Raw genomic sequence first — 26,698 nt, 5'->3', positions numbered from 1 at the left:
TAAAGCAATGTCTCTCCCCCCCCCCCCACCTTTGTAAAATCTGTGGTTAAGAATGAGATTCAGGGACATCTCGACCAGAATGGTATCATGAATAGATACTGGCACGGTTCATTAAAGGGAGTTATGCCTGGCCAATTTGGTAAATTACTATGATATATTCATCAAACAGCTGGATGTAGCTAAAAATTTTAACATTATATATCTAGACTTCAGTAAAAATTTTGATACTGTTACTCAACGAAAGCTACTATATAAACTGGAACAAGTTGGAGTTACTGGTAAGATTCTATGCTGGATTGCAAGCTGGCAAAAAAAAAAAAAAAAAAAAATAGAAAACAGAGAGTTGTCATAAATGGTCAATCTTTAGACCATTTATGACAACTCTCTGAAACAAAGGGAATCCCTCTTATTTCTCAGTTTTGGGTCCCCTCTTATTTCTCATTTTCATAAATGAGAAATATTTTAAATAAGGATATCCAAGGGAAGCTGTCTCTAAGTCTGATCATGAAATAATTTTGGTGGGATGGGTGGGAACAGGCTTCCTCAAAATGATTTGGAATGGCTGCATATATTGTCCAAAAACATGGAAACACTAAAGTATAATGCTTCAAAATTCAAGGGAACAGAATTTGAGGGAACAGAAATCTTGGAGTCATATATAAGATGGGGGAGAGGAACTAAAAGTGATCCATGAAAAAAAGACAGTTTTTCATATTTAACCTGATATTACATTTTCCATGAAGTGTAAATAGGTAGCTAGGAAGGCACTTGGTAAACCCATCCATGATTTATAGGACCTTTTCCTTTATATAAAGGAAAAAACAGGGAGAAGGATATCATTATTTCTCTATATAAGATTAGATCATATCTGGAATAAAAAATAAAAAAAAAACTAACTTGCCCTTCTTTAAACCCTCCAGAAATTTTGGGGAGGGTTCAAAGAACGGTAACCAGATTAGTGATAATTAACACACATGAAAAACTAGACAATTAAGGGGGGCTTAAGTAAAACAAGGAATACTTGTTTTTCCCCTCACAGATGAGATAAGAACCAGCAGGCATAAATATAAAATATATATATTTCTAGGGATAACAGAAGTTTAGACCTCATGAAGTTCACCTATGGGCAGTGGATTGTTTAACAATGGAATAAGTTGCCTCTCAGGCAGAGGCAGTGAGTCTGACTAAATTTAAATTACCTTGTGGTAATGGGAATAGTATGAATATTGTGATGTGATTTTTTTTAAAACTTAGAGCTAAGACAGCTTGTATTATAAATCCCTTTTCTGCCTGACATTAAAATATGAATATACAAAGAGTGAGGGCTGTATGAAAGCCTATTGTATATAGCCGTAGCAATGCACGGCTATATACAATAATGGTATTTTTATACCATGCTGCTTTTCTTTCATATTCAGATGCCAAGCAGGGATTGGATTTGTAGGATTTGTATTATAAACTCTCTTAGCTCTATAGGTTTTGCTTGTATTCAATGTTTTTGATACATATGGAATTACAATAAAATCTAGTTAATCTGAAATATCTGTACAAGTTGAAAACAGGTTAGTATTAATTAATCAAATGAAATTTTTAGTGAGATATCTTATTAACACTGTGCAGAATTTTCATAATTCTTATTTAAAATATTAATAATCTTTTAGTTTCACAATGACAGATATTTGTTGAAGTGTTAAATTAGTCAATATGAGAAAGAACTTTGCAGAAAATTCAGTAAATTTCTTTTATGTGATAAGAAGTTTGCTAAGTTTTGGTTTTGTCACAATAACTGTCATGCAGCTTGACATACATAAGCTGTAAATAAAAAACAGGTACTTTTTTTTTTAAGTATAACTGTACAAGTGTATGCACAAGTGTGTGTGTCCTTATTTTGGGATATTATTTGCTGTTTAATATTTGTAATCCAGGCAAAAAAGGGTGATATTTCTCTATCTAGCATTATTGCTTTCAATAAACTTTGTAACTAAGTGTGAGTGTTATTTCTAATTATACCACGTAAGCTGATGTTCAGAACAGCTGAAAACATGTTTGATTACAGTTGTAAAATTTAAAATTAGTTCTGTGTAATTAAAATTTTTTGTGTGTAAATAAATTGCTATTTATGGAAAAAAATTAACCATGGAAGCTGTGTGAAAGGAAAGTATTACACACAGCTATTCAGGACAATGGAACTATTTAATTCAAATGTGGAGGTATCTGAGAAAATTTTTATTTAGAGATTGTTTTATTTTTATCTACACCGATGAGCCAAAACATTATGACCAAGCGAGTTGTTATGCAAATTGAAGCAACTGCAGGTGAACTCCGGCGCATGCGCAGGTCGGGACACAGTATAAAAAACACCTGATACTGAGCTCCATTAATCAGTGTTACTCTTGTTATTCAGATGGGAAAGGCAGCGGACTTAAGCAAGTTTGACAAAGGCCAAATTGTAATGGCCAGACGACTGGGTCAGAGCATATCCGAAATGGCATGGCTGGTGGGGTGTTCATGGTCAGCCGTGGTTAGTACCTACCAAAAGTGGTCAGAGGAGGGAAAACCCACGAACTGCCGGCGAGGTGTTGGACGACCAACACTCGATGCTCGAGGTGAGCGAAGGTGCTCCTGGATGGTACGTGGCAACAGAAGGGCGACGCACTGGTAATTGGAATGCTGGTGACGGGAGTAGTGTGTCACAACACACAGTATATCGAACCCTGCTGAAAATGGGGCTGCATAGCTGCTCCGAGTGCCCATGCTAACCATGGTTCACTGGCGAGTGAGCATCGAAACTGAACCTTGAGTGATTGGAAGGTCGTTTGGTCCGATGAATCCCATTTCCTGTTGCACCATGTGGACGGCTGGGTATGTGCGCATCGTTTACTTGGGGAAGTGATGCCAATGGATGCACCATGGGACAAAAACAAGCTAGCGGCGGCGGTGTCATGCTTTGTGAGATGTTATGCTGGGATACACTGGATGACTGGACCCAGTGTATCCCAGTGTATGCTGGGATACACTGGGTCCAGTCATCCATGTGCTGGGCACTCTGATGTCTGCCATCTACCTAAACATCATTGCTGACCAGGTACACCTTTCAAGACAACGGTCTTCCCCTCTGGCAGTGCAGTCTTTCAGCAGAATAATGTGCCATGCTACACCGTCTGGATTTTTCGAGACTGGTTCATGGAACATGAGGAAGACTTCCAGGTATTGCCCTGGCCTCCAAGTTCCCCAGACATCAATCCCATCGAGCATCTGTGGTTTGTGTTGGACAGCAACTCCAATCAGCAGCTTCTCAACCATGGACCTTACAAGAGTTAAAGGATCTGTTGGTTACATGTTGGTACCAGATACTACAAGACACATTTTGAAATCTTGTAGCATCCATGCCTCGTCGGGTATGAGCTGTTTTGGCTGCACGCGGAGGACCAACATCATATTAGGTAGGTGGTCATAATGTTTTGGCTCATCGGTGTATTTATTTCTACGTTTGGAGGTATGTGATAAAATTTTTAATCTTTTTTCCTTTTTAATTTGGCTCAGCAGAGTAGGTAATGAAAATGGAAGAATAACTCCTGAAGCAGATTCGTGGTTAATCTCTTCTGTAAATAGCAACTTAATTTATGTATGCAAAAATAGATTTAATTCCAGACACCGAAAGTAAAATTTTACAAGTGTGATCAGATATATATTTTTAAAGCTGTATCAAACACTGGACATTCTCTCACTCTCTCTTTTCACTGCCTTTTTTTTTTTCTCTCTTTTCAGTGCTCACCCAGTTGCTTTAAAGTAATTTCAAACTGGTCACTGGTTTATGCAACTGCTCTATGACCAGATTATGTAGCGGCAATTAGCAAGAGCAATTTTTGGCAAAGTGGATAAAAATAAAACAAAATTAAAATTTACTGTACAATACAAGTTATTAACTTTTTTTAATATTTTTAATTTTAATTGTGTGAAGTGGGGCACAATTTGTGGTTAGCCATTAACTGTGATTTAAATGAAATTTAAAACTGTTTTTAATTTCCTTTCAATTTTATATTTTGTTATACTGGTTGTTTGACTGTAGTTGGTTTTAGCAGCATTTGCGAATTAGACTATTCACAAGTCACAGGCCCAGCTGAGACTACATATTTCATTATGGATATAATTTTGAAATATCAATACTAAAATGCATATAAAACTGTATATTGTTAAGTCAGGGAATGACTTTGAAATGCATTACATTTTGAATAATCTGATATTCAATTAATGCAGATATATTGTCTGTCAGGGATGTCGAACTCAGTGTTCTGGGGCCACAGTCCCCTGAAAATGGCAAATGAGATTTCAGCAGTCAGGGATAAGTGCAAGGGCTTTAATTTCAAGAAAGGGATTACTGTGGACTGAGAAGATTTTTGGACACAGTCAGTTAAGATAAAATATATTAAAGTGGAAATAGAGTGGAATTATTACTTTCATCCCATTCACCTGGCATGGGTCACCTGTTAGGTGACCTGCGTGAAAGTTGTACGCATTTTTGTTTTGGTTGAAGATTAATAAATGAAACCTTCTCTACCTTCCTAGATATATACTTAGTTTTACTCATGGTGTTTTTACTCATTGTCATTTTACATACATGTGAAAAATGTAAAATGTAAAATATGTGAAAGAATCTGACAGGTCCAGCGTGCCACTCTTCACAGGTGACACTCCTCTTTATTGATTTAGTCGAATGGTTGCCTAGTTTGTCCATCCTTGTTCTAGTTTTACCATTTCCTAAAAGAAAGCAGCACTATTAGTTTAGTATGTTTCCTAGAAATAACAACAAATAAAACTTAAAGCAGTATCCATGCTGTTCTAGATCAAGAAAATACAATAGACATGCTCTGTAACCACACTAATTTTCTAAATAAAGCATTGTCTTATCCTTGGAAGGAATATTTCAGGCCTTTCTCAGAATATTTACCTGAAAAGATGTGATTGGAAAAATGTGTTAAAAAACCGTAGAAAAGTTAGCTCTTTTGCTGCTGTCATTCCTGTAATTATTTTCACAAAAAGCTTTGGTTGAGGAGAAACACTCAGTCCAGTTTTTTGGTTTTTTTTTTTTAATATAAAGGTACTGCATCTTTCTATACAGTACTTCAGATTTTAATAATTTTATTTTTCATTCATTTCAAAAAATAGTTTTATTTATGGTTTATTTCATACAGTATATATTATGCATAATATCTTCAACTGGTCTGTGAGTATTGAATACAGTAATGCCAGAAGTATAAAATATAATACAGTATTTTCATACTACCAGAGAAATATAGCAATGCAAGAAGTTAGTATAAAACATAAGAAATAATATATATATATATATATATATATATTATTATTATTTTACTTATTTTTTTTTTTTTTTTTTGTTTGCATGTTGCTATATGCCCCACACATAGGGCTTGCAATACCAGTCAAAATCTTAATACCAAATTGGTATTCCAAAAACAAACATAATAAATTTTCTAAAAAAAATCATTAAATACAATTATTCTAAAAACAAAGAAATATATATTGTTACTGCAAAGTTTAGTTATGTTTAAGCATCCACACTACCTGTCCGAATAAAGTGAGCTCTTAAGAAATAGTATCAATAGTATGATCGTTTAAAATGGATCTAATTTTGGTACATACAGTATTTGATTAGTGGCAGAAAACGCACCTTCGGATTCTATTCTGGTACTATTGTACTGAGATAACCGTAGACAATCTCAGTCCATATTTTCTAAGCTTTGAACTTTTTTAGCAAAAATAGTTAAAAAGTACCGTATTTCCCCATGTATAAGATGCACCTTAATTTTGGGGCCCGAAATTTGAAAAAAAAAAAAATGTATTACATAAGTTATTGAACTCAAGTTTTATTCATCATAAAATTCATACAACTCATCAGTGTCTGATGACGAATCACTGTTTTCATATATTGCCTCGTCCTCAGTTCCATCTATGGCATTTGAAATGCCACACTTCTTAAATGACTTGACAACGATCTCAATCTTGATATTATCCCAGGATCTTTTCACCCAGGTACAAACTTCTCCTATAGTTGGTTTCTTCACTCTTCCTGCTGGTGTCAAATTGTCCCTAGAAGACTTCATCCTTTGGTTCCATTCATCTCTCATGGCAGCTTTGAAGGGTTTGTTAATGCTGACATCAAGTGGTTGGAGCTGGGATGTCAAGCCTCCAGGTATGACGGCAAGTTTTGTTTTTTGCTCTGCAGCAATCTTCTTTGTATTTTTTGTTATGTGTGCCCTGAACTGATCAAGCACCAATAGGGCAGGTTTGTGTAAGAGCCCACCTGGTTTCCTGCTCCAAAATTTCTCAAACCAAATCTTCATCCCATCCTGATCCATCCAACCCTTGTCATGAACGTGACAATCACTCCTCGAGGAATGTCTTCTTTTGGCATTGTTTTGTGTTTGAAAATCAGCATAGGAGGCAGATTGGTTCCATCAGCACAACAAGCTAGAACAACTGTATAATGGCTCTTTTCATGTCCACTTGTCTTCACAGTTAGTTTTCACCCCCTTTCTTATCAACAGTTCTGTTACTTGGGACGCAAATTGAAGAGGGACTTTGTCAATATTTGCAATCTGTCCCAACTCAAACTGATGTGTTTTCCAACACTGAATGACAAAACAATGAAATTCAAGGACCTTCTGCTCATAGCTTTCAGGCATCGTTTGGGCAAGTCTGGTGCATGTACGCATGCTTAGTCCATTCCGTTTCATGAACCTGAAGCACCAATTGTGCCCTCCTTTGAAATCAGTAACTTCTTTTTCATCAGCAATTCTTCTTGCCTCATGCTGAACCATTTTTGTGGACACAGGAATTCCAATTGCCCTTTGTTCCTCAATCCATATCTTCAATTTCCTCTCTAAATCAGGCCATTTTGCTGACTTGCCTCTAATGGCCTTCTTCTGCCGTGGCGTTTACAGTAGGGTTTCTTCTTCTTCTTCCCATAGCAAGTCTCGGATTGTTTTCTCAGTTGGAGGAGGACCAAACTTACATTCAGCAGCACGATTTCCATTCACTTTTGCAAACTGGATCACTTTTAACTTGAATTCAGCACTGTACGAAAATATTTTCTGAGCCATTTCTGGGCAGAACGTGGCAAAATGTAACCTAATATACCGGTAACAAGTGCGAAACAATGAGCGCAAATACAACAACAAGCGGGAAAAAGCAGGAAATGCAAGTACAACCACTGTATAAGACGCATCCAGTTTTTAGACCCCAAATTTTTCGAAAAAAGGTGCGTCTTATACATGGGGAAATACAGTATTTCATTAATTTCCGACTCGAGTTCGTCTTTTAAAATCTCATTGGAGTCCAGGCAATTTCTTATTTTTGAAAGAATTTGTGGAACACTGATGTTCTGTTCCAAGTAGGTCTTCCATGGTTGAATTATGTTCATCATTTTCTAAAGGAGAAAGAAGTTTTGAAGTATAATTTTCACTATAGTATCTTTACTGAGTCTGGGGGAGAGCAAAGAGTGGAGATAAAGAATAAAGAAGAGAGCAGAGAGTGCAGTTAAGGAATTCTTCACATATCACATATCATATCAGAAGGACAAATCAGATTGGACCCTTATGTAATGAACATGGGATAGTATTGGATACCATAGCTGAAGTTGCAGATGAACTCAATAGTTACTTTGCATCGATATTTACATTAAAAAAAAAAAAAACCGCTTGTGTCAATGAGATATTATGGAAGTGAAGTTGAAAAAATGTATTTAATGATGGTGAAATTTCAAATGATTATTTAATGAGAACATTTCGTGCCTACAGGCAAGTAAGGCTCCTGTGGTTGATGGCATATACCCTATAATCTTAAAGGAGGTGGCAAGTGAGTGCATTGAACCATTAAGGCTAGTTATGAGAGCATCACTGGACTCAGGAGAGATTCCATTGGACTGGTGTAAATTGGAACATAAAGGCAGTTTATGTTCCAATTTATGCGTGTAACGGGAAATTACCGACCGGCCAGTCTAACTTCAGTAGTAGGGAAAATCATGGAGGCAATAATCATGGGTGGAATTCAGGATCATTTAGATGGAAATGAAATTCTGTAGGATACACAGCATAGTTTTGTAAAGGGAAAATAATGTTTAACAAATCTGGTTAGGTATTTTGACAGGTCACTTGTGAGCTGGACTTAGGGAATAATTTCGATATTGTTTATTTGGATTTCAGCAAAGCATTTGACTCAGTTCCACATGAGTGGTTACTTTATAAGTTGGAGCAGGCTGGAATCATAGGGGAAAATCCTTAGATGGATAGCACGATGGCTTGAGGGCACCAGGCAGAGGGTTGTGATAAATGGTTATTCCACAGATTGAGTTAATGTAAGAAGTGGGTTTCCCAAGGATCAGTATTGGGAACACTGTTGTTTTTGATTATCTTAAATGACATCTATGAAGGGATGGAGGGTGTGAAGTCTAAACTTGCAGATGCTGTAAAGATCAGTAGAGTAGTTAATGATTGCCGCCAAGCAGAGCATCTTCAGAGTGACCTAGATAGACTTCCGGGATGGTCACAAAACTGGCAGCTATGCTTTAATTCAGCAAAATGCAAGGTCTTACACCTGGGAAACAGCAACCCCAAAATAACTTATACACTTGGTAGAGTTGAACTAAAGTCAATAGTGGAAGAACGGGACTTGGGAGTTACGATACGGTCAGACATGAAGTTGTCCGAGAATTGTGGACAGTTGCAATGTTGCATAATGTCCTATCGATGATGATTTATTGAACATTTGCTAGTAGAGATAACTACGTCATAATCACATAAAGGTGATTTTATAATCTTTATGTGATTAAATTATAATCAATTATTTTTTTTAAAATTAGTACCGAAAAACCGGTATTTTTTGTATCAATACCGGAAAAAATGACTGTGATCCTGGTATTCGGGATTGCACGCACGCACACGCACCCACACACCTTTCCATTATGTATAGCCTTAATAGACTATGAAAAAGCATGACTCGGTCACAAAACAAGCAATAATCAATGTGCTAATCGACTAGGTGTAGACAGAGCATACAGCAATATTTTCCAATCAGTATATGAAAAGGTGACTGCATCAATATGGGTCAACAACGATAAAGTTCAGATCAACATAGAAAAAGCTGTCTGACAAGGAAACACAACCTCCCCAAAACTATTTTATGCCTGTTCAGAAGAAATTTTTTACAAGCTAAATTCAGGATAATAAAGGACTCAAGATAAATGGAGATTACCTGAATCACTTATAATTTGCAGAAGATATTATCCTTTTTTCCAATAATCTGGAAGAATTGCAGCAAAAATTCTTCAATTTTTGCTGCAATGAAGAACTGTAGCATGAAAGCAAGATGTTCAGCTTGAAGATGAATATCAAGAAAACACAGGTTGTGTTCGAAAAATTACCAGACCAAAGAAAATCATTTCCGACGGACAAGAAACGAAAGAAGTGGATTTCTTATCCAAGGTATTTGGATAAGAAATTTCAACAGATGGAAGCATCATGATGGAAATTGAATGGTGCATAAAACTGAGATGGCAAGAATTTGGAAAACAATATAGTCTTCAAGATAAACTTGCCACTCAGTCTCGAACAAAAAGTTTTTGATCAGTGTATACTTCCCTGTTCTAACATATGTTTGTAAAGCAAGGGACATTGAATGCCAGCTTTACAAAGACTAAGGGTCACACAAAGAAGTATGGAGTGCTGAATTTTGAATATAACCCAAAGAGACAAAAAAAAAAAAAAAAAGTGCTTGGATTTGCCAATAAACCAAGGTCTGTGATATCACTGAAAGGACAAAGCACTTAAAATGGAAATGGGCAGGTCACATATCAAGATGATGATAGATCAAACAAATTTTGGAATGGATGCTGCTTGGCTCTACATGCCCAAGAAAAAGACCAAAGTGAGGTGAATCAATGAAACTGAAATTTGCTGGTCTACAATGAGGTGAACCAATGAAACTGAAATTTGCTGGTCTACAATGGCAACAGAAAGTGCAAGATCATGGTTTTGGAAATGTGCTGAGGAGGTCTTCAGCCTGCATGGATCAACAATGGCTGAAGAAGAGGATGACGATGATGTGCCCTGACGTAGCCGAGTGGTCAGGAGCGAGAGTGCAGTAGCACGGCCTCTTTGAGTGGACTGGAGTTCAAGCCCGTGGCTGCTAAATACAATCAATGTTTGTATTCATGATTTATTGTAAACTCTAATGACCTGGTAGTATAAACAAGAACATTTATATATACAGTATTATTTTTCTTTTAATTCTGTTGTATTTGAAGACTTGTTTTTTTTTTTTTTTTGGTAGTTGTTGGCGGATAGGCTTCTGTGGCCATAATGCACCTCCCAAGGTTTTTGCAGTACTTTGATCCAAGCCCGAGGCGGGAATCGAACCCGCGACCTTTGGGTTGCCAGGCAGGCACTTTACCCACCCGGCTAGCCCGGTGAGCTTGAAGACTTGTATTTGGTATACTGCTAGTAATATACCAAACTGAATATAAAGTGGGAAAATAAAAAAGGAAGAGTGCAAGCATAATTATAAGCAGTAATATGCACACATCCATAACTTTGAATCATGTATATGATTTTATCAACTCTAAAATTAAAGTGCCTAACAGATTCTAGTTTATATTTTATGGTTGTACCTTTTTTTTTTTAAATTTTAAGCAGATAAAATTTGTCGCATATTTCTACATCCATACATAGTATATAAGCAGAAATAGATGCACATGCACAAATTTCGTGCTCTTAACCCTTGGTTGGAAAAAGGAACAAAGTATTTAATTTCATGTTTATATGTCATGTCTGTATTTTTTTTTTTTTTAAATATTGTAAAAAATACACATATTTAAAATTATTTATTTTCTTAAAATTAAATTTTTGAATCAAAAACTTTTACCATAAATAAATAAAAATCCAAGTTGATCACTTGACAGGCATAGCATGACTCCCACTGTCCCAAACCAGAATTTTACCAATGCAAAGTAAGGAGGATCTCTCCACTCTGTTTCACAGATGTTCTGTTTCTGCTGCATGCCTTTTCTGTAGATACTTCCATGGGCACTGTTCTTCTGAATTGACTTCCATGATTCCCACGTGCACATTCTCTCTCTCTCTTCCCCCCCCCCCAAACTAGTGTGAATGCCACAACCAGTCAGCTTCCTTTTACTGCCGAACTTCAAACTCACAGAACCAACTTTTCTTCTTCCTCATTTATTCTTTCAACCTCTGTTTTCTGGAACAACCTCCCTTCATACATATTTCCTGAAAGTGCAATCTATAAAAATTCGAGTCTAATGTCAACAAGTATCTTCTTTCATCTTCTCAGCCTTCAACTCATGCAAGGCACTAAGTACCATACATTCTAATACACTTCTTTGGAAAATGCCTTTTGGAAAATGTGATTTGACCAGTATAATATTATTTTCCCTCCAACTTTCACTTTTAAAATCCGATTTCATCTTTCCTTCCTGCATCTCCGTACTTAATATTTTCCACAAATTTTCAGTATTAGTTAGTATCCAAAATTTTCCCTATTTCAACCTTTTCCTCTTCAATCCATCATTGAGTAAATAGTGAATTCTAAAAATTTTTAGCATCATAAGCCTTGCGTCTAAGGACTTAGAAATAACAGCTACACTAGAGAGAATATTTTTAACTGATAGGAAATTACAATCAAAGTCTGCTGTGAAAAACGCAAATTATACTTTTCCAACTGCTCACTGATGAAATATTTGCTTCACTGGTGGCTGTCTGGGAAATACCATGACAACAATCACTAAAACAAATGTCAAAGGGAATGGCTCCATGTTACAAATGAGAATATTTCTCTTTTGAGTTCATGTTGCTTATTAGGTGTAAAAAAAGGAAACTTATTGCAACAGTCTCAATTTGTGAAACTGGTGTCTATAAAAAAAAAAAAAAAAAAAGGATTTATCTTTTCATTGTAAGTCCTATTGTCTATTATTAAAAAGAGCACAGAAGTATAGTTCTGTGTTCAAATAAATAAATAATAGAGATAATTAAAAAAATCAGGGATATACTAGATACTTACCATCTTCTCTTATGACAGATTCTTCTTCATTCTTCAAAAAGTTATTTTGCTCAGGTAATCCATTATTCTGCCACTCTTCTTGGCCACTACTATTACCATCAGGTAATGTTTGTTCAAAAGAATTTTTGACTTTATCCATTCTCTTAAACATCGAGTCCGAATTGAAGCCAGATATACTGGGAATTGGTAATGGGACTGGTTGCTTAGTGGGAGATTTCAACGGAGATTTCATAGTGTCTATATAGAAATTCGGTCTGCAAATCAAAAATTTACAATGTAACATGTGAAATAAAATTTACAATGTAACATAACGACAAAACAGTGTCTTAGGCATGCTAAACTATACTTGAAAAAAGCTGAATAGCAGTTCTAAAATAAAATTTATGTTTATTCAGTTTATTAATAACACTTTCTATTAATATATCATCAGCTGATATTTTGCCCCACTATTTTCAGAATTAGCTGGTTGCACTATTAAAGAAGGTATCTAACTTAAATCGAATGTTCATGGAATTCAGGTCAATACCCTGTGCTGGCTTGAGAAAATTCTGCAGCACTGTACTCTAAAACTAGACATCTGCTTTGAGAGAACACTGTTCCAGAATTTGTTCTCTCAGACCAAATGTCTAGTTTTAACACGTTGACTGCCACATCAGCGGTATATGTCTGACACCCTCTGTTTTAGTCTGAGTTCCATCAGCTATATAGCGTTGACGACATATAGCTGACATATAGCGTTGACGACATCAGCTATATAGCGTTGACGGGGTTTTGTCAATGATATATAGGAATTTTGCTAGCAGGGAAAAGGAGGTGATTGTCCCTCTGTATAAGGCAATGGTCAGGCCACGCCTTGAGTACTGCGTACAGGTCTGGAGGCCTCATTTTAGGAAGGATGTAGATTTGCTTGAGCGTGTACAGAGAAGAGCAACACGATTGGTGAGGGGAATGAAGGGATTCTCTTACCAAGAGAGGCTCAAGTTCTGCAAATTGCAGTGGCGGGAGACTAGGCACCTGCGCGGTGATCTGATTGAGGTCTATAAGGCCTTGAATGGGTTGAGCATGCTGAATTCTGATGGGATCCTTCCACTTGTTCAGATTACCAACCTACGGGGACATAAGTTCAAATTAAGAAAGGACAGATGTAGAATAGATGTGCGGAAATTTGCCTTTAGCCAGCGGGTGGTTAATTGCTGGAACAAACTTCCATCTGTCGTTGTGGAAGTTGATAGGTTAAATAAATTTAAGGAGGAACTGGACAGGCATTTGGAGGGAATGGTGTGATTTTTTTTTTTTTTTTTTTGGCTGATGCTGCATAAGCTCCTACACTTGCTTTCTTGCATCATGTGCCACTACTACTACTACTACTACTACTACGACTGATGGGAATTCACATTATTTTTGAAAAGCATGGCCCCTGGTGATACATCTGATTAAATTTGTATGGCACTATGAAAAAAATAAGCAAGTAGCTGCTGATTATTTATTATACGAATTTTACAATTACAATATTATGTAGATTTGTGGTATTGATCAAAACACTAAATACATGAAAGGCTGATGATTACAGTCCGGGCAAAGTCTTTTTGTTTTCCTTTACTGGTGGAGGGTTCATCAACCATTTTTGGGGCATGTTTTGTTGACATTTATTTTAGAATTACTAATCAAATTATTTGCTAAATATTTTTTGGCCCCAAGGGTAATTTTTTTTTAAACTAGCTTGGTAACCAACATGTTAAAGAATAATGGTACATGGGCAAATCCACTGCCACAGTGCAGATATGATTAAGATATCATTAGGTACAATCAACAGCCAGTCAAATGACAAGAAACTCCAAATGTCACTGTTTGGACAAAGCATTCTTTCACAGAATTTCCTAGTCATTCCAAAATTCATACCTTACCATTTGATTTGAACAGCATATAGTGCAACATGCTAATCCATAGCCTCTTTTCTTTATATTAGAGTAAAAAAACAATAGGAAATGCCAACCAATTCTTGTTTTTTTACATTATGTCAGGATTCAGATACTTAACCAATGCTTGAAATATCTATATATGGATGGACAGATAAGCCAACTGAAAACTGATTTGCCAACGTGTGGTAAATACTGAGCATTTTGATGTCTGTTTTGTTTTGGAAAAAAAAAAAAAAAAAAAACTTCACAGAGATATCCATTTGTATTGTGGATAGCATAGAGAACGGGCAGTATACATCTGTATTACAGGTAAGTAGGCAAGGACCTGTTTTTCAAATTGCTGAAAATAGTTATTAAAGCATGTTGGACATATCTGCCATAGAGATTTCATTACCGTATGCTCACTGAAAACTTTTACTTGGGTTCAGTTTCAAGGATTGTATTATATCCTGTAATCGCATGGTGGCTGGTTTATTCATCCTCAGTTTACTTTTGTATAGACAATCCCACTATGGACGGAAAAGATATTGCCAAATTGGATGACGTTCAAGTTTTTGATTTTTGCAGCATAGTTTATCAACAACATTTATCTACAGTGATGAAACAGAAATTAATTGGTGGGTGGGCAGGTATTCTGTTGTTGCAACAGTGACAACCTAGTTATGAAGTATAACTCCACAATATGAGAAAATGCCTGATGGTGTCTGTGGTTTAATCTAAAAGATATTTCTTGGTTAAATGCCTAAGAGCATGAAGGAGTTTAATTATGCATGGGTAATGCACATACATCATTTCTACTACCAAGGTAGTTTTAATGCATCATTTTAATTATATCTCATATTTTGAACACATTCACAATGAATTTACCATGGTATTGCACTACATCGAATAAGTAACGCTTCACCTATGGTAGGGGTCGGCAACCTGCAGCTCTTTAACTTTTAGCCCACACGAAGCACAATTTAAAATGGAGTTAAGAGGATTTAAAAATCATGGACATGTGGAGTGCAAGACTAAAATGCCTTAAAATTGAAATTGAGGATTTGGAGAGGCAAAAGGCTGCCCCTGCAATTCTACACAAATGTACGGCGATAGATGAGTTGAAAAAGCAAGACCAAATTGTATTCGAGGCGTGGAGTAACTTACCGGCCACATATATAAATTTGAAAATATTTGTGTTTGGACTTCTCTCAGTTTTTGGTTCGATGAATTTCTGAGGGCAAATATTTTCGAACATGAACTATATTCAAAATAAATCAAGGAAGTCTGAAAAATGCGAGTCTCTCAGTATGTTTAAAGGTGACAATTATGGCATACTTGCCCGAAGTTCAGAGACTCGCTCAAGAAGTTCAGCAGCAAAAGTCACATTAATTCGTACCAGAAAAATCATTTGTTACATATTTTCAGTATTAATAAATAATATTTCAAAATATATATTTTTTAAATAAAATACCTTCCCACTTTATTCCATTTCTTAATCCCCCCTTCTTCCCAGGTTGAGCTGAGGTGCAGCTCTTCGGATTCGTTCTTTTTTTTTAATTAGATCAAAAATGGCTCTTCACTTAAAAAGGCTGCCGACCCCTGACCTAAGGAGAAGACTATAGTGATATATCTTGTTCTACGGGGAAGATATATCTTCTGTTATGTTATATCTTATATAACATAATAGATTATCTTATTATATCTTATATAACTTATCTTCTATATGTCACTATTGCTTCTCCTATAGAGAAGCAATAGTGACAACCCAGTTTGAAGTATAACTCCACAATATGAGAGATGACTGATGGTGGGTGTGGTTTAATATAAAAGATATTTCTTGACAAAATGCCTAAGAGTATGAGGGAGTTTAATTATACATGAGTAATGCATAATTAAACTCCATAATTAATTCAATTAAACTCATAATATTTCATATTCTTCAATTAAACTCTTTGTAATTAATTAATTAAACTCCTCCAGTTATACTTCATAACCGGGTTGTCACAACCCTGTTATGAAGTATATGAAAGCAGGTACCCTGTTGTCATATTGCAACAGCGTACCTGCCCGCCAACCCACTGACTGACTGACCGACAGATGAGAAGCTAATAAGCTTCTCATCGGTGCTGTCTGGATGGTGGTGGTGGTATCTGCTGATAATAAGTAACATTAGTCTCCTCCATAAGTGAAGTGTTACTTATTCGAGGTAGTGCAATACCATGAGATATAATTAAAATGATGCATTAAAACTAATCTTATATATTAAATATACCAATGCTAGAAGTATAGTAAATAAATTTGATGAATTTGAAGTGTTGGTCAAGACATCAAAGGCGGATGGATAGTGTTGGGATATCAGAGACGTGGTGTCACACAGATATTAGGAATGCAGAATTGGAATTTGGGGAGTACAATGCGTACAGAAAGGACAAACAGGATAGGAAGGGAGGAGGTGTTATGCTGTTAATTAAGAAAAACATAAAATCAGAAGAAGTGCATCCAGTTGATACAGATGAACAGTGCACTGTTCAGTCAGTGTGGTGTGACATAAGCACTGCGAAAGCAAAAATAAGAGTAGGAGTGTGTTATCGGCCAAATGACTCGAATGAGTACAATGAACAATTGTACAGAGAAATAGAGTGGGCTAGTAAATCAGAATGTCTTATAATGGGAGATTTTAACTTCCCAGATATTGACTAGAACTTGTGGGTTGGTCACTAGCACATTGGTAAAACTTTTGTGGATTTATTGGATGATTGTTTTCTGCAGCAGCATGTTTGAGAAGCAACCAGAGAGGGTAATACTCTTGATCTGGTAATCAGCAGTGATCATTCATGTACAGTAAACCCCCACTATTTGCGGTATCTGTATTCGCGTATTCGCGATCGCTGATTTAATAGAAAATGAAACCTAAAAATATGTGAATTTTAAAGCGCCGTGAATATTTTCCGCCATAAAAAAAACATGGGCATGGCTAAAATTATCTTTCCCAGTCAAAATAGCGTTCAGTGGGTGGGGGGGAGAAGGGTGACAAAATCGTGAGCGTGGATGTTTCTCGCTAATCCTTGTTCAGTATGTGTTATGCGCTTGTCATGGAAGGTTTGGTCGTTTGCTTTTAATTTATATGCTTATAAATTGAATAAATTTATCAATCTATAAATTGATATGCTTACAAAAGTGATAAATCTACCGTTTTGCAGTGTAAAACAGACTTTTTCGAGTGTGTTAACGGAAGAAAGTGCCTTTATTGTGGACGAGTTCTTTTTTTACCCGTACAAAAATATGGCTACGAATAACAAGGGAAATGTGAAAATATCAAAGGTTATGACATTAGCGAATAAAATTGAGTTATTAGACAAAATTTCTAATGGTGAAAGTGTCTCCTCAGTGGCAAAACATTATAAAATCAATGAGTAAACGGTACGATCAATCAAAAAATCGGAAGAAAAAATCCGCCGTAGTGGCCGTGAAAACGCGCTAATTGCTTCAAAAATTTGCTCTGTAACTCGTGATGTTAAATTAGAAAAAAATGGAAAAAGCTTTAAATCTGTGGATAGAAGACCGAACTCAAAATAAAATCAGTTAAGTTCACTCATCATTCGTGAAAAGGCAAAACTTCTTTATCAACACTTTAGCGAAACTGGTGATAGCACTGGCGGGATAAGTTTTTTTGCTAGCAAAGGCGCTAGTTTGAAAGATTTGTTTGAAATTTCTAATAAATATTACATTTAATATTAAATTGTTTCTTATTTTCATTTCGATGCCATATGCTTGCATTTCACTATGTACTGTCTATGTACAGTCATATTATGAAGGTACATATAATACAGTCCATTCCGGTTATTTGGGACACATCGGACTAGAGCATTTTGGCCCGATTAAGCGGCTGCCCCAATTATCCGAAGTTTCACGTAAATAGTTAAAAATACAATTTACCCCCCTTTACAATTAGTTCACTGTACAATCAAATCACGTTACGACGAACTCACCACAGTAAAGTACCGTTCACTATACGATGTTCAGTAAGCGCAGGTCATTTTGATCACGTTTGTGAATTGAATTTTAATTCTATTACACAGCGATTCTAATTAGCGAAAATAGGAGGAATATAATCCATAGGCTATAAAAGCAAAGATATATTAAGCACAAATTTACCCTTTATTACCTTACCAATTAAAAAATACGTGAAAATTGGAAGAATATACGTGATAATCGGAATAATTAATACGTACTGTAATATGTACATACGAACTAGTTGACATTTCTGTTCACTGATATTTGTGGGTGGGGTTTAAAATTTAAAACAGTAAAAAGATAAGCAATCCATAACAAAGAACACGGCACACACACAAATTGCAAGTAACACGATACGTGCAAGTAAGAACGGAGTAACGAGTTACAAAGTTTTAAAAATAGGAATGAAGAGAAGATCTCAAAATTAATTTTTTTATTTGATTGAAGATTTCATGGAAGTGTAAACACATTTCACCATAATAACCCACAGAATTCCAGCTGTTGGTATTATCACAAATTCAATAAGATCGAGTTTACTGTCCGTTTATGATAGATTTCACTAACAGAAAAACCCAATACACAGGTGACTGCTAATTGTTTTTATTGTTTTATGGTTGTGACTTCCAGAATTTCGACCAAACCACGTTGTACCGTCGGAGACAATCGTAAGGTAATCTCCAGTGCTGCGGTCTCCTGCCCCGATTAAACGGCATGCTGTCCCAATTAAGCGAAGTAAACCCTGGCTATTTTCTCAATTGGTTTCTGTTTTTTAAGATTTGCCCCAAATAAACGGCCGCCCCGATTAACCGGTGGCCCAAATAACCGGAATCCACTGTACATACTTAGACAAAAATTTAGACTAGTTTTTCTTATATATTTCATACTTTGGAACGGAACCCCTTTATTACTATGGGAGCCATAACTCAGTAATTCGCGTTTTCGGTATTCGCGACATTTCTCAGAAACTTAACTCCCGCGAATATCGCGGGTTTACTGTATTAAGAATTTGCAGATAAAGGAACCACTAGGTGGCAGTGATCACAGTGTACTGATGTGGAATTTACTTAAAGATATAATTATCATCAGGGGAAAAGGAAAGGGTTTTTGCTTCTGTAAAGGTAACTACGGTGGTCTCAGACAGTTTTTAAATTCTCTACAGTGGGATCAACTGATGATGTTACAAACAGCAAATTCTAAGTGGGAAGCATTCAAGGAATTAATCGTGGAAGCTACTAAAAGTTTCAAGCCTATTAAATATTGTTCAAGGTTTAGGGCAAAATGGTTATCAAATGAACTAATGAGGCTCGTGACAGAGAAGAAAAATGCATGGGATGCATATAAATTATCAGGCGACACAGAGCCTATGGCAGATATAAGCTAGTCTGTAATCAAGTCACAAAGGAAGTTAGACATGCGAAAGCAGATTACGAGAAATCTTTGGCAAAGGATGCTAAGAAAAACAGCAAGGATTTCTTTACTTATATAAACTCTAAAAGGAAGGGGATTAATCTGATTGGTCCACTTGATATCGATGGTTCGACTGTTGATGATCCTGCTCAGATAGCAAACAAACTGAATGAGTATTTTGCATCTACATTCACACATGAGGAGTTATTAAGGTTTGAAAATGGCAGAAGGCTATCAAATTGTAGCAGTGTGCTTAATGATTTTGTAATAACTGAGAGCAAAGTGGAGGAGAAATTGTTGAAGTTAAACATAAGTAAAGCACCTGGAGTGGATGGGATCTATCCAGTTATATTAAAGGAGGTGGCAAAGGAAGTAAGCAAACCCTTAGCCATAATTATGAGAGAATTCTTGGACTCAGGGGAGGTCCCCAGGGACTGGAGAGTGCAAATGTATCCCCAATTCACAAAGGGGGATGGAAGGGTGACAAGTAATTACAGACCAGTTAGTTTAAACTTCAGTTCTTGGTAAAATTATGGAGTCACTGGTTAAAGATGCATTGCAGGATCATCTAGACAAGACTGCTGCAATAATTCAGACACAGCATAGGTTTGTTAAGGGAAAGTCTTGTCTGACAAATGTGATCAGATATTATGATGTGGTTACAAAGGAACTGGATGCAAAAAATAATTTTGATATCTATTTGGATTTCAGGAAAGCTTTTGACACTGTTGCGCATGGAAGGCTACTTTACAAATTGGAGCAGAATGGTATTATGAGTAAGTTGCTACAGTGGATAAAAAGGATGGTTGAGTGGGAGAAGACAGAGGGTGGTAATCAATGGGTGCTGCTCTTTGTGGACTAATGTTATTAATGTAGTCCCACAGGGATCGGTGTTGGGTCCATTGTTGTTTTGTATATTTATCAATGATATTGATGAAGGTATATCAGGCTTAGTGTCGCAGTTTGCAGATGATACAAAGGTTGGCAGGGTTGTTAATGACAGTAATGGCAGTATGCTACTGCAATAGGATCTAGAAAATTTGGGCAGATAGGCTGAGAAGTGGCAACTGAAGTTTAACCTCGACAAATTTAAAGTACTGCATATGGGTAGAAGTAACCCCAGAGAAACGTAACAACTGTGTGGTACTACACTTAAATTGGTAGAAAATGAAAAAGACCTGGGACTAATTGTGCAGTCAGATATGAAGTTTTCTGAGCAATGCAGACAGGCTGCCAAGGCAGGTCAGGTCATGGGGTTTTGTCAATGATATATAGGAATTTTGCTAGCAGGGAAAAGGAGGTGATTGTCCCTCTGTATAAGGCAATGGTCAGGCCATGCCTTGAGTACTGTATACAGGTCTGGAGGCCTCATTTTAGGAAGGATGTAGATTTGCTTGAGCATGTACAGAGAAGGGTAACAAGATTGGTGAGGGTAATGAAGGGATCCTCTTACCAAGAGAGGCTTACTGAAGTGGCTGGAGACTAGGCACCTGTGTGGTGATCTGACTGAGGTGTATAAGTCCTTGAATGGGTTGACCACGCTGAATTCTGAAGGGATTCTTCCACTTGTTCAAATTACGAACCTAAGGGGGCAATAAATTCAAATTAAGGAAAGACAGACATAGAATAGATGTGCGGAAAGTTGCCTTTAGCCAGCGGGTGGTTAATTGCTGGAACAAACTTCCATCTGTCGTTGTGGAAGTTGATAGGTTAAATAAATTTAAGGAGGAACTGGACAAACATTTAGAGGGAATGGTTGTGTGAATTTTTTTTTTTTTTTTTGGCTGATGCTGCACAAGCTCATATACTTGCTTTCTTGCATCACATGTCACTACTACTACTACTACCTTGGTAGCTGAAATGATGTATATGCATTACCCATGCATAATTAAACTCCTTCATACTTTTAGGCATTTAGCGGTGAAACCTCTTTTAGATTTTATGGATGATGTTCTATAAGCTCCCAAGCAATATGCAAAGCATTAAGATGAACTGGCACTTTCTGAGCTACATACCAGGGCATATATAGCCCAAGGCATAGATCTCATAGAAAATAAAAAATATTTTTTTTTTTTTTGGCTGATGCTGCATAAGCTTGCTTTCTTGCATCATATGCCTCTACTAATGCTAATGCTATGTGAGTAGGAAAGTGCATAATATTTATTTTCTTATCTTGTACTTTTTTTTGCTGGTGCGTCAAAAGCCTGTGGCTTCATTGCACTACATGCCTAATACTAATATAAAGCAATCAAGACTCATAATTGTTATCACTCTTGTTGGTTGGCTCATGGATTCACCAACAAGCTCCCCACTGTGCTCAGAGAACCATGACACCCAGCATAAATATTCTGTTTGAAGAACCCTTCAGCGATGTGAGGAATTTTATGGGCTTCTTCCAGAACTTTGTATTTTACTGGTTGGGAAAAGCGAGGATAATGGCTTGGATAAGTTTTCTGTGCAGATTCCATTTTACAGAAATAGCCATGAATTACAGAAGAGTGCGCAAAAATTTCTTACTGAGTTTTAGAATCATTTGACAGCATATTTCATTCTGGACCTGCAGCACTTTTTGTTCATCTGGTCAGAACACTTTTTGTAACTCATCATTATATAGCTGATTGTATAGAAAATATCAATTGGTAGTAAAAAGAATTTATATATTTTCTTTTCAACTAGGGATCTGGACTTTTGAAAAGGCTGCAGATATGCGAATATAGCTGATGACTGAACAAAGGTTTCACTATGGAATTTGCAACTTTGTTGGCAGTGGTTAAGTCTTTTCTATGCAATTGTAATATTGGAGTTGGTATAGCTAGGGATTTACCATTATGTTGTCTGATTTTATTCCATATTACCTGGCCATCTGTATTTTTATTGATGGTGGAAGCAAAGTGTGGCCAAGATTCTTTTTTGCTTTTGCACTGAATGTATTGTGCTTTTGCTCTAGCTTTTTTGTAATTTAATGAGATTATCAGTGGTGGGATATTTGTGGAAGAGATTCCAAGCCCCATACTTTTCTTTTTTGGCTTTGCTACAGTCATCGTTCCACCAGAAAGGACAGTGCCTATGATGGCCACAGATAGATTGTGGAATTGTAGCTTTGGCCATTGCTAGCATCTCATCTGTGATGTGCATAACTATATTGTCTATAGATTGAGAGGATGCAATCTGCTCTTTTAGTATGGCAAGATTTGCATACAGTGTCCAGTCAGCTATGAAACTTTGACCCCACTTGAGTTTTAACTAGCGGGGTATCATTTGTTAATAGTTTGAAGATTACAGTAAAATGATCACTTTTAAGTAGATCATCACTAACAGCCCAATCAAAAAGCAGATATATAGCTGGAGAGGTTATAGAAAGGTCAATTGTTGAGATAGTTTTTGTTGGGAAATGCATATACCTATGGGTACCAGAATTAAACAAGGCAAGGTTTTGCTTGTCAAGCAAGCATTCCATCATTTGTCTTCGCTTACCTAAATCAGTGGTTCTCAACCTTTTTTTTGGGCTTATGGCACACTTCAAAATAATGTGAATTCTGTGGCATACTTTATCAAATATAATTATGTGGTGGTTATAACAAAAAAAATACTATATATTCAATAAAGGAAGAACTAATATATTTTAATAAATCCCAAGTCAAAGATTTTTTTTTTATTCAGTTGGCAAATATACAAATTGGAAGTATTTTCACTGAAATATTTTGTTTCTGAGCAATTTCCTGTACGTTATGGCATATTTCAAATAAACTTACCCCTCAATGTCTTCGATGACATCAGTTTTTCCCTTTTATTGGATTTAACATTTTTTAATGTTGAGAATCTCAACTCACAACAATAAGTAGTGGAGAACTGCAATAAAATTCTCAAGGCACGATTTGAAATTTCAGGATACTCATCTTCGATTGAAATCCAGAACGCATCTAGGGGACTTCAATCACATAAAATTGATGCTAATTGTTCTTCTTCAATCACTATAAACCCTAAGCCAAATGACACGGACATAAAAGGGTTTTTCACCCAGTCAAAACTCTACATTTAGTGATGCAAAGTATTTTTCGATATTGTTTTCCAATGCTTCTAAGTAATGGGTTATGAGAGCAGCAATATCCTTTTTATTGGTTTTGGGTATAAATGGAAACATATCAATATTTCCCCTTCTTGATCTGTTCAGCCAAATCAAACATTCTTACTTCTACAGACAAGCTACTAGCATTTAAGCATACTGTTATTCAAGCTATTCAAATGGACAAATATTTTCACTAGATAAATTAGCCTTGAACACCACAGCTCATTATTGTAAAAATTGTTCTTTTCTTCTGATTGAAAGAAAACTTACACTTCGTTTTTCGGTTCATAGATGCAAAACAATACCTTTCCCTTTGACAGCCATCTTATTTCTGTATGCAAAATTAAATGTTTATACTTAGCATCCATGGCATATGGATGCTAAGTATAAATACTGTTTAAAGAGATGGGTTTTTAGTTGTCTTGATTTAATGTAAATGACCATTAATACAACATGATCTAACACTGATTTCAACTCACTGCCCAATGTTCTTCCAATAAGGGCCACTTTGTGCAGAAAGCAACAAATAAACATTGCATTCGGGTTTTTTCTCTCTACAAATGAAACAAAACCTCTGATGGACCCTATCATTGATGGAATACCATCAGTAGAGACACAGACATGCATGACTTCCATGGAAGTTCTAATTTTTCTAAGTAGCCAGTCACAGTATCAAAAATGTCACTACCTCTAGTATGTTCTTTAAGCTCTTTGAAGCATAATTGAGTTACAATTTTGGTTCCATGAATAAAATGAACCAAGGCTAGAAGTTGCGCTTTGCCACTACTTTAACTACCATTTTAACGTAAAACTGATTTTTTTAGCCTTGTAGATATTTGTTCCTTGATGTAAGAAGACGTTTTGATTATTCTTCTTTGAATAGTGTGATCCAATAGGGGTATTTTAGCAATTTATTTTTCAGCTTCAGCACCAATGTTACGCCAATCAAACAATAAGAGCAAAATAAGGGACTTGGCTATGGTGTTCTGTTTCTTTTGCAATTCAATGATTTCTGCTATTTGACAAAAAGCAATCTCAGCTTTTTTTCAAAAAGTTATATTCTTTTTTCAAAATAGTCTGCCCATTTTTGTTATTCAGAAGTAATCTTTTGAAATAGCTTACATTTTTTAAATTACATAAAGCATTTTAGCAGTCTAATTTTTATCATTTAATTTAATTGTTTAAGATTTCAATGGTTAGAAATTAAATTTGCTAGGAAACAAGACATCATTGGAAAGTTTTTCACCACAAATAATAAACACACTGGGGTAGAGGACAGCCCCTTCTCTTCACATGAAGCAGCTCCAAAATTTAAATAATTGTCCATATGCTTTTGGATAATTTTGTGCTCCTTCAGTTGTGTGTTCCTGCTCAAATAAATCTGGCTTTTATCACTTGTGGGACTCCCAATAATTGTTGCAGCATTCTTCTTTGTATCTCTTGATGAAATTTTCCATTTTACTTTTAGGGTGGCCATTTAAGCATAAAAAAATAACAATTAAATTAAATGATAAAAATTAGACTGCTAAAATGTTTTATGTAATTTACTCACAACACTGATTATATCTCTGCAAATCATTGAGCAAAATTGTCTGAGAATTTTATTTCTTTTAGGTGAACTGGCCAATGGGCATAAGTTGGTAGACAGATATTGCACCCAGATAGCTAGCACCATAGAGGAAGTATTACAATGTAATGCCCACTGTAATGTAATAATTATACGGAGGCAGCACTGGGATGCATAGACTTAGTTCGATTTCTCCATCATGGGTGCCACTCACTCACTCTCTCTCTCTCTACAGAATTGCTATATATTTTTTAAAATGAAATTCCCAAGCATGAAAGGTATTAGAACCTATAGTTGTTGTTGTTGGGTTTTTAGGAGCATTAGCAACTAAGGCCATATTGCTCCGTGGATATGCGGTGGTCATTCTCTGACCTTTCCGCACTCTCCATATTTGGTGGTCACGGGCTCGAACCGCAGTCTAATCAGAAAGTGTGTGCTACGCACTGCTGCTCCTGCCCACCTGGCTACGGAGGCGCCAGAACCTATAGTACTTAGTACTGTACATGGATTGAAGGTTGGGAAGAGAAAAGAAGATACTTGTTGAAATTAGACATGAATTTCTATAGATTAAAATTTTCAGGAAAAACATACGAAGGGAGTTGTTCCAGAAAACAAAAGTTGAAGAAATAAATAAGGAAGAAGAAAAGTGGGTTCTGTGAGTTTGACGTTGAACATTAAAAGGATACTGACTGGTTGCTGAACATGTTTGAACTGGTTTGGAAAAGAGAAAGGGAAATATAGAAGCCAATTCAGAACATTCTCCATGGAAGTATCAATAAAAGAGGCATGCAGCAGAAACAATATGTCTGTGAGACAGGGAGTGGAGAGACTTTATTAGAGATGAGTCATTAATAAACCTAACTTCCCTCTACTGGATGGAATCTAGAAGCCTAAGAGATGTTTTGGAACACCACCCCAGATACAGAAACAACATTCAATGGTAGGGTGGAGTTTCAATTTGTACAGAGTGAGCAACGGTTTGGAAGAAAAGTAATGCCAAGAGTGAAAAAGAAAACCCAGTTTTTTAGATACAGAGGAAGCAATATTTGTGATGGGCTTATGCCATCACAAATATTGCTCAAATATTCAGGGTAATCGCTAAGAGAGGGATATGTGATCTTGTCTAGAAATCTGAGTATCATCAAAGATAAGCATATAAGCAGAAGAACCCTTTTTCTGTGAGATATTAGATAGCACTGGATTTCAGAAGGATTGAAATCAACTAAGTTATTTTTGCCCTACTGGAGAATTACCTGAAGATCAGCATTTAAAGAATTGGTAGTGGATATTTGAGAGGTCAAAGCTATTTTTTTAGGGCAAGATTTCTCAAATTGGAAGGTGGAATGCAGTGTGCTATCTTCAGGAAAACTATGGATAGGATTTGCAGTCAATGGAAGGTCATTAATATACAAGAGGAAAAGAATGGGAGAAAGACATGAACTGGGGAACGCCAGCATTAGTGGAGAAGTTAGAAGGCATGGAGCTGTCTAACATCACGCACAGTGAATGATCAGGGAGAAAACTGGATACCCAATTACAACAGGACCCCACTCATATGGCGGGTTAAGTTCCAGACCCCTGCTGTAAAGTGGAACATAGCCTTTTTTTCACTTGCGAATGCACATAAAAGCCTAATAACATGTTTACACTATC

At 36.2% G+C, this 26,698-nt stretch overlaps 1 protein-coding gene across 1 annotated transcript in view; it reads right to left on the bottom strand.

The window, feature by feature from the left end:
• LOC150079042 (uncharacterized) overlaps positions 1–26,698 on the bottom strand; it is a 231,514-nt gene that overhangs the window by 43,983 nt on the left and 160,833 nt on the right. Inside the window, exon 9 of the mRNA XM_090382501.1 lies at positions 12,091–12,344. Within this exon, the coding sequence (XP_090238627.1) occupies positions 12,091–12,344 (254 nt within the window). The remainder of the gene's footprint in view (positions 1–12,090; positions 12,345–26,698) is intronic.

This window comes from Mastigoproctus giganteus, chromosome 10 (genome assembly GCF_048544385.1).
Source record: "Mastigoproctus giganteus isolate SK-2022 chromosome 10, ASM4854438v1, whole genome shotgun sequence".
NCBI lineage: Eukaryota > Metazoa > Arthropoda > Arachnida > Uropygi > Thelyphonidae > Mastigoproctus > Mastigoproctus giganteus.
Note: the sequence above shows the minus strand (reverse complement) of the source record. Positions and strands in the feature narration are given on the sequence as shown.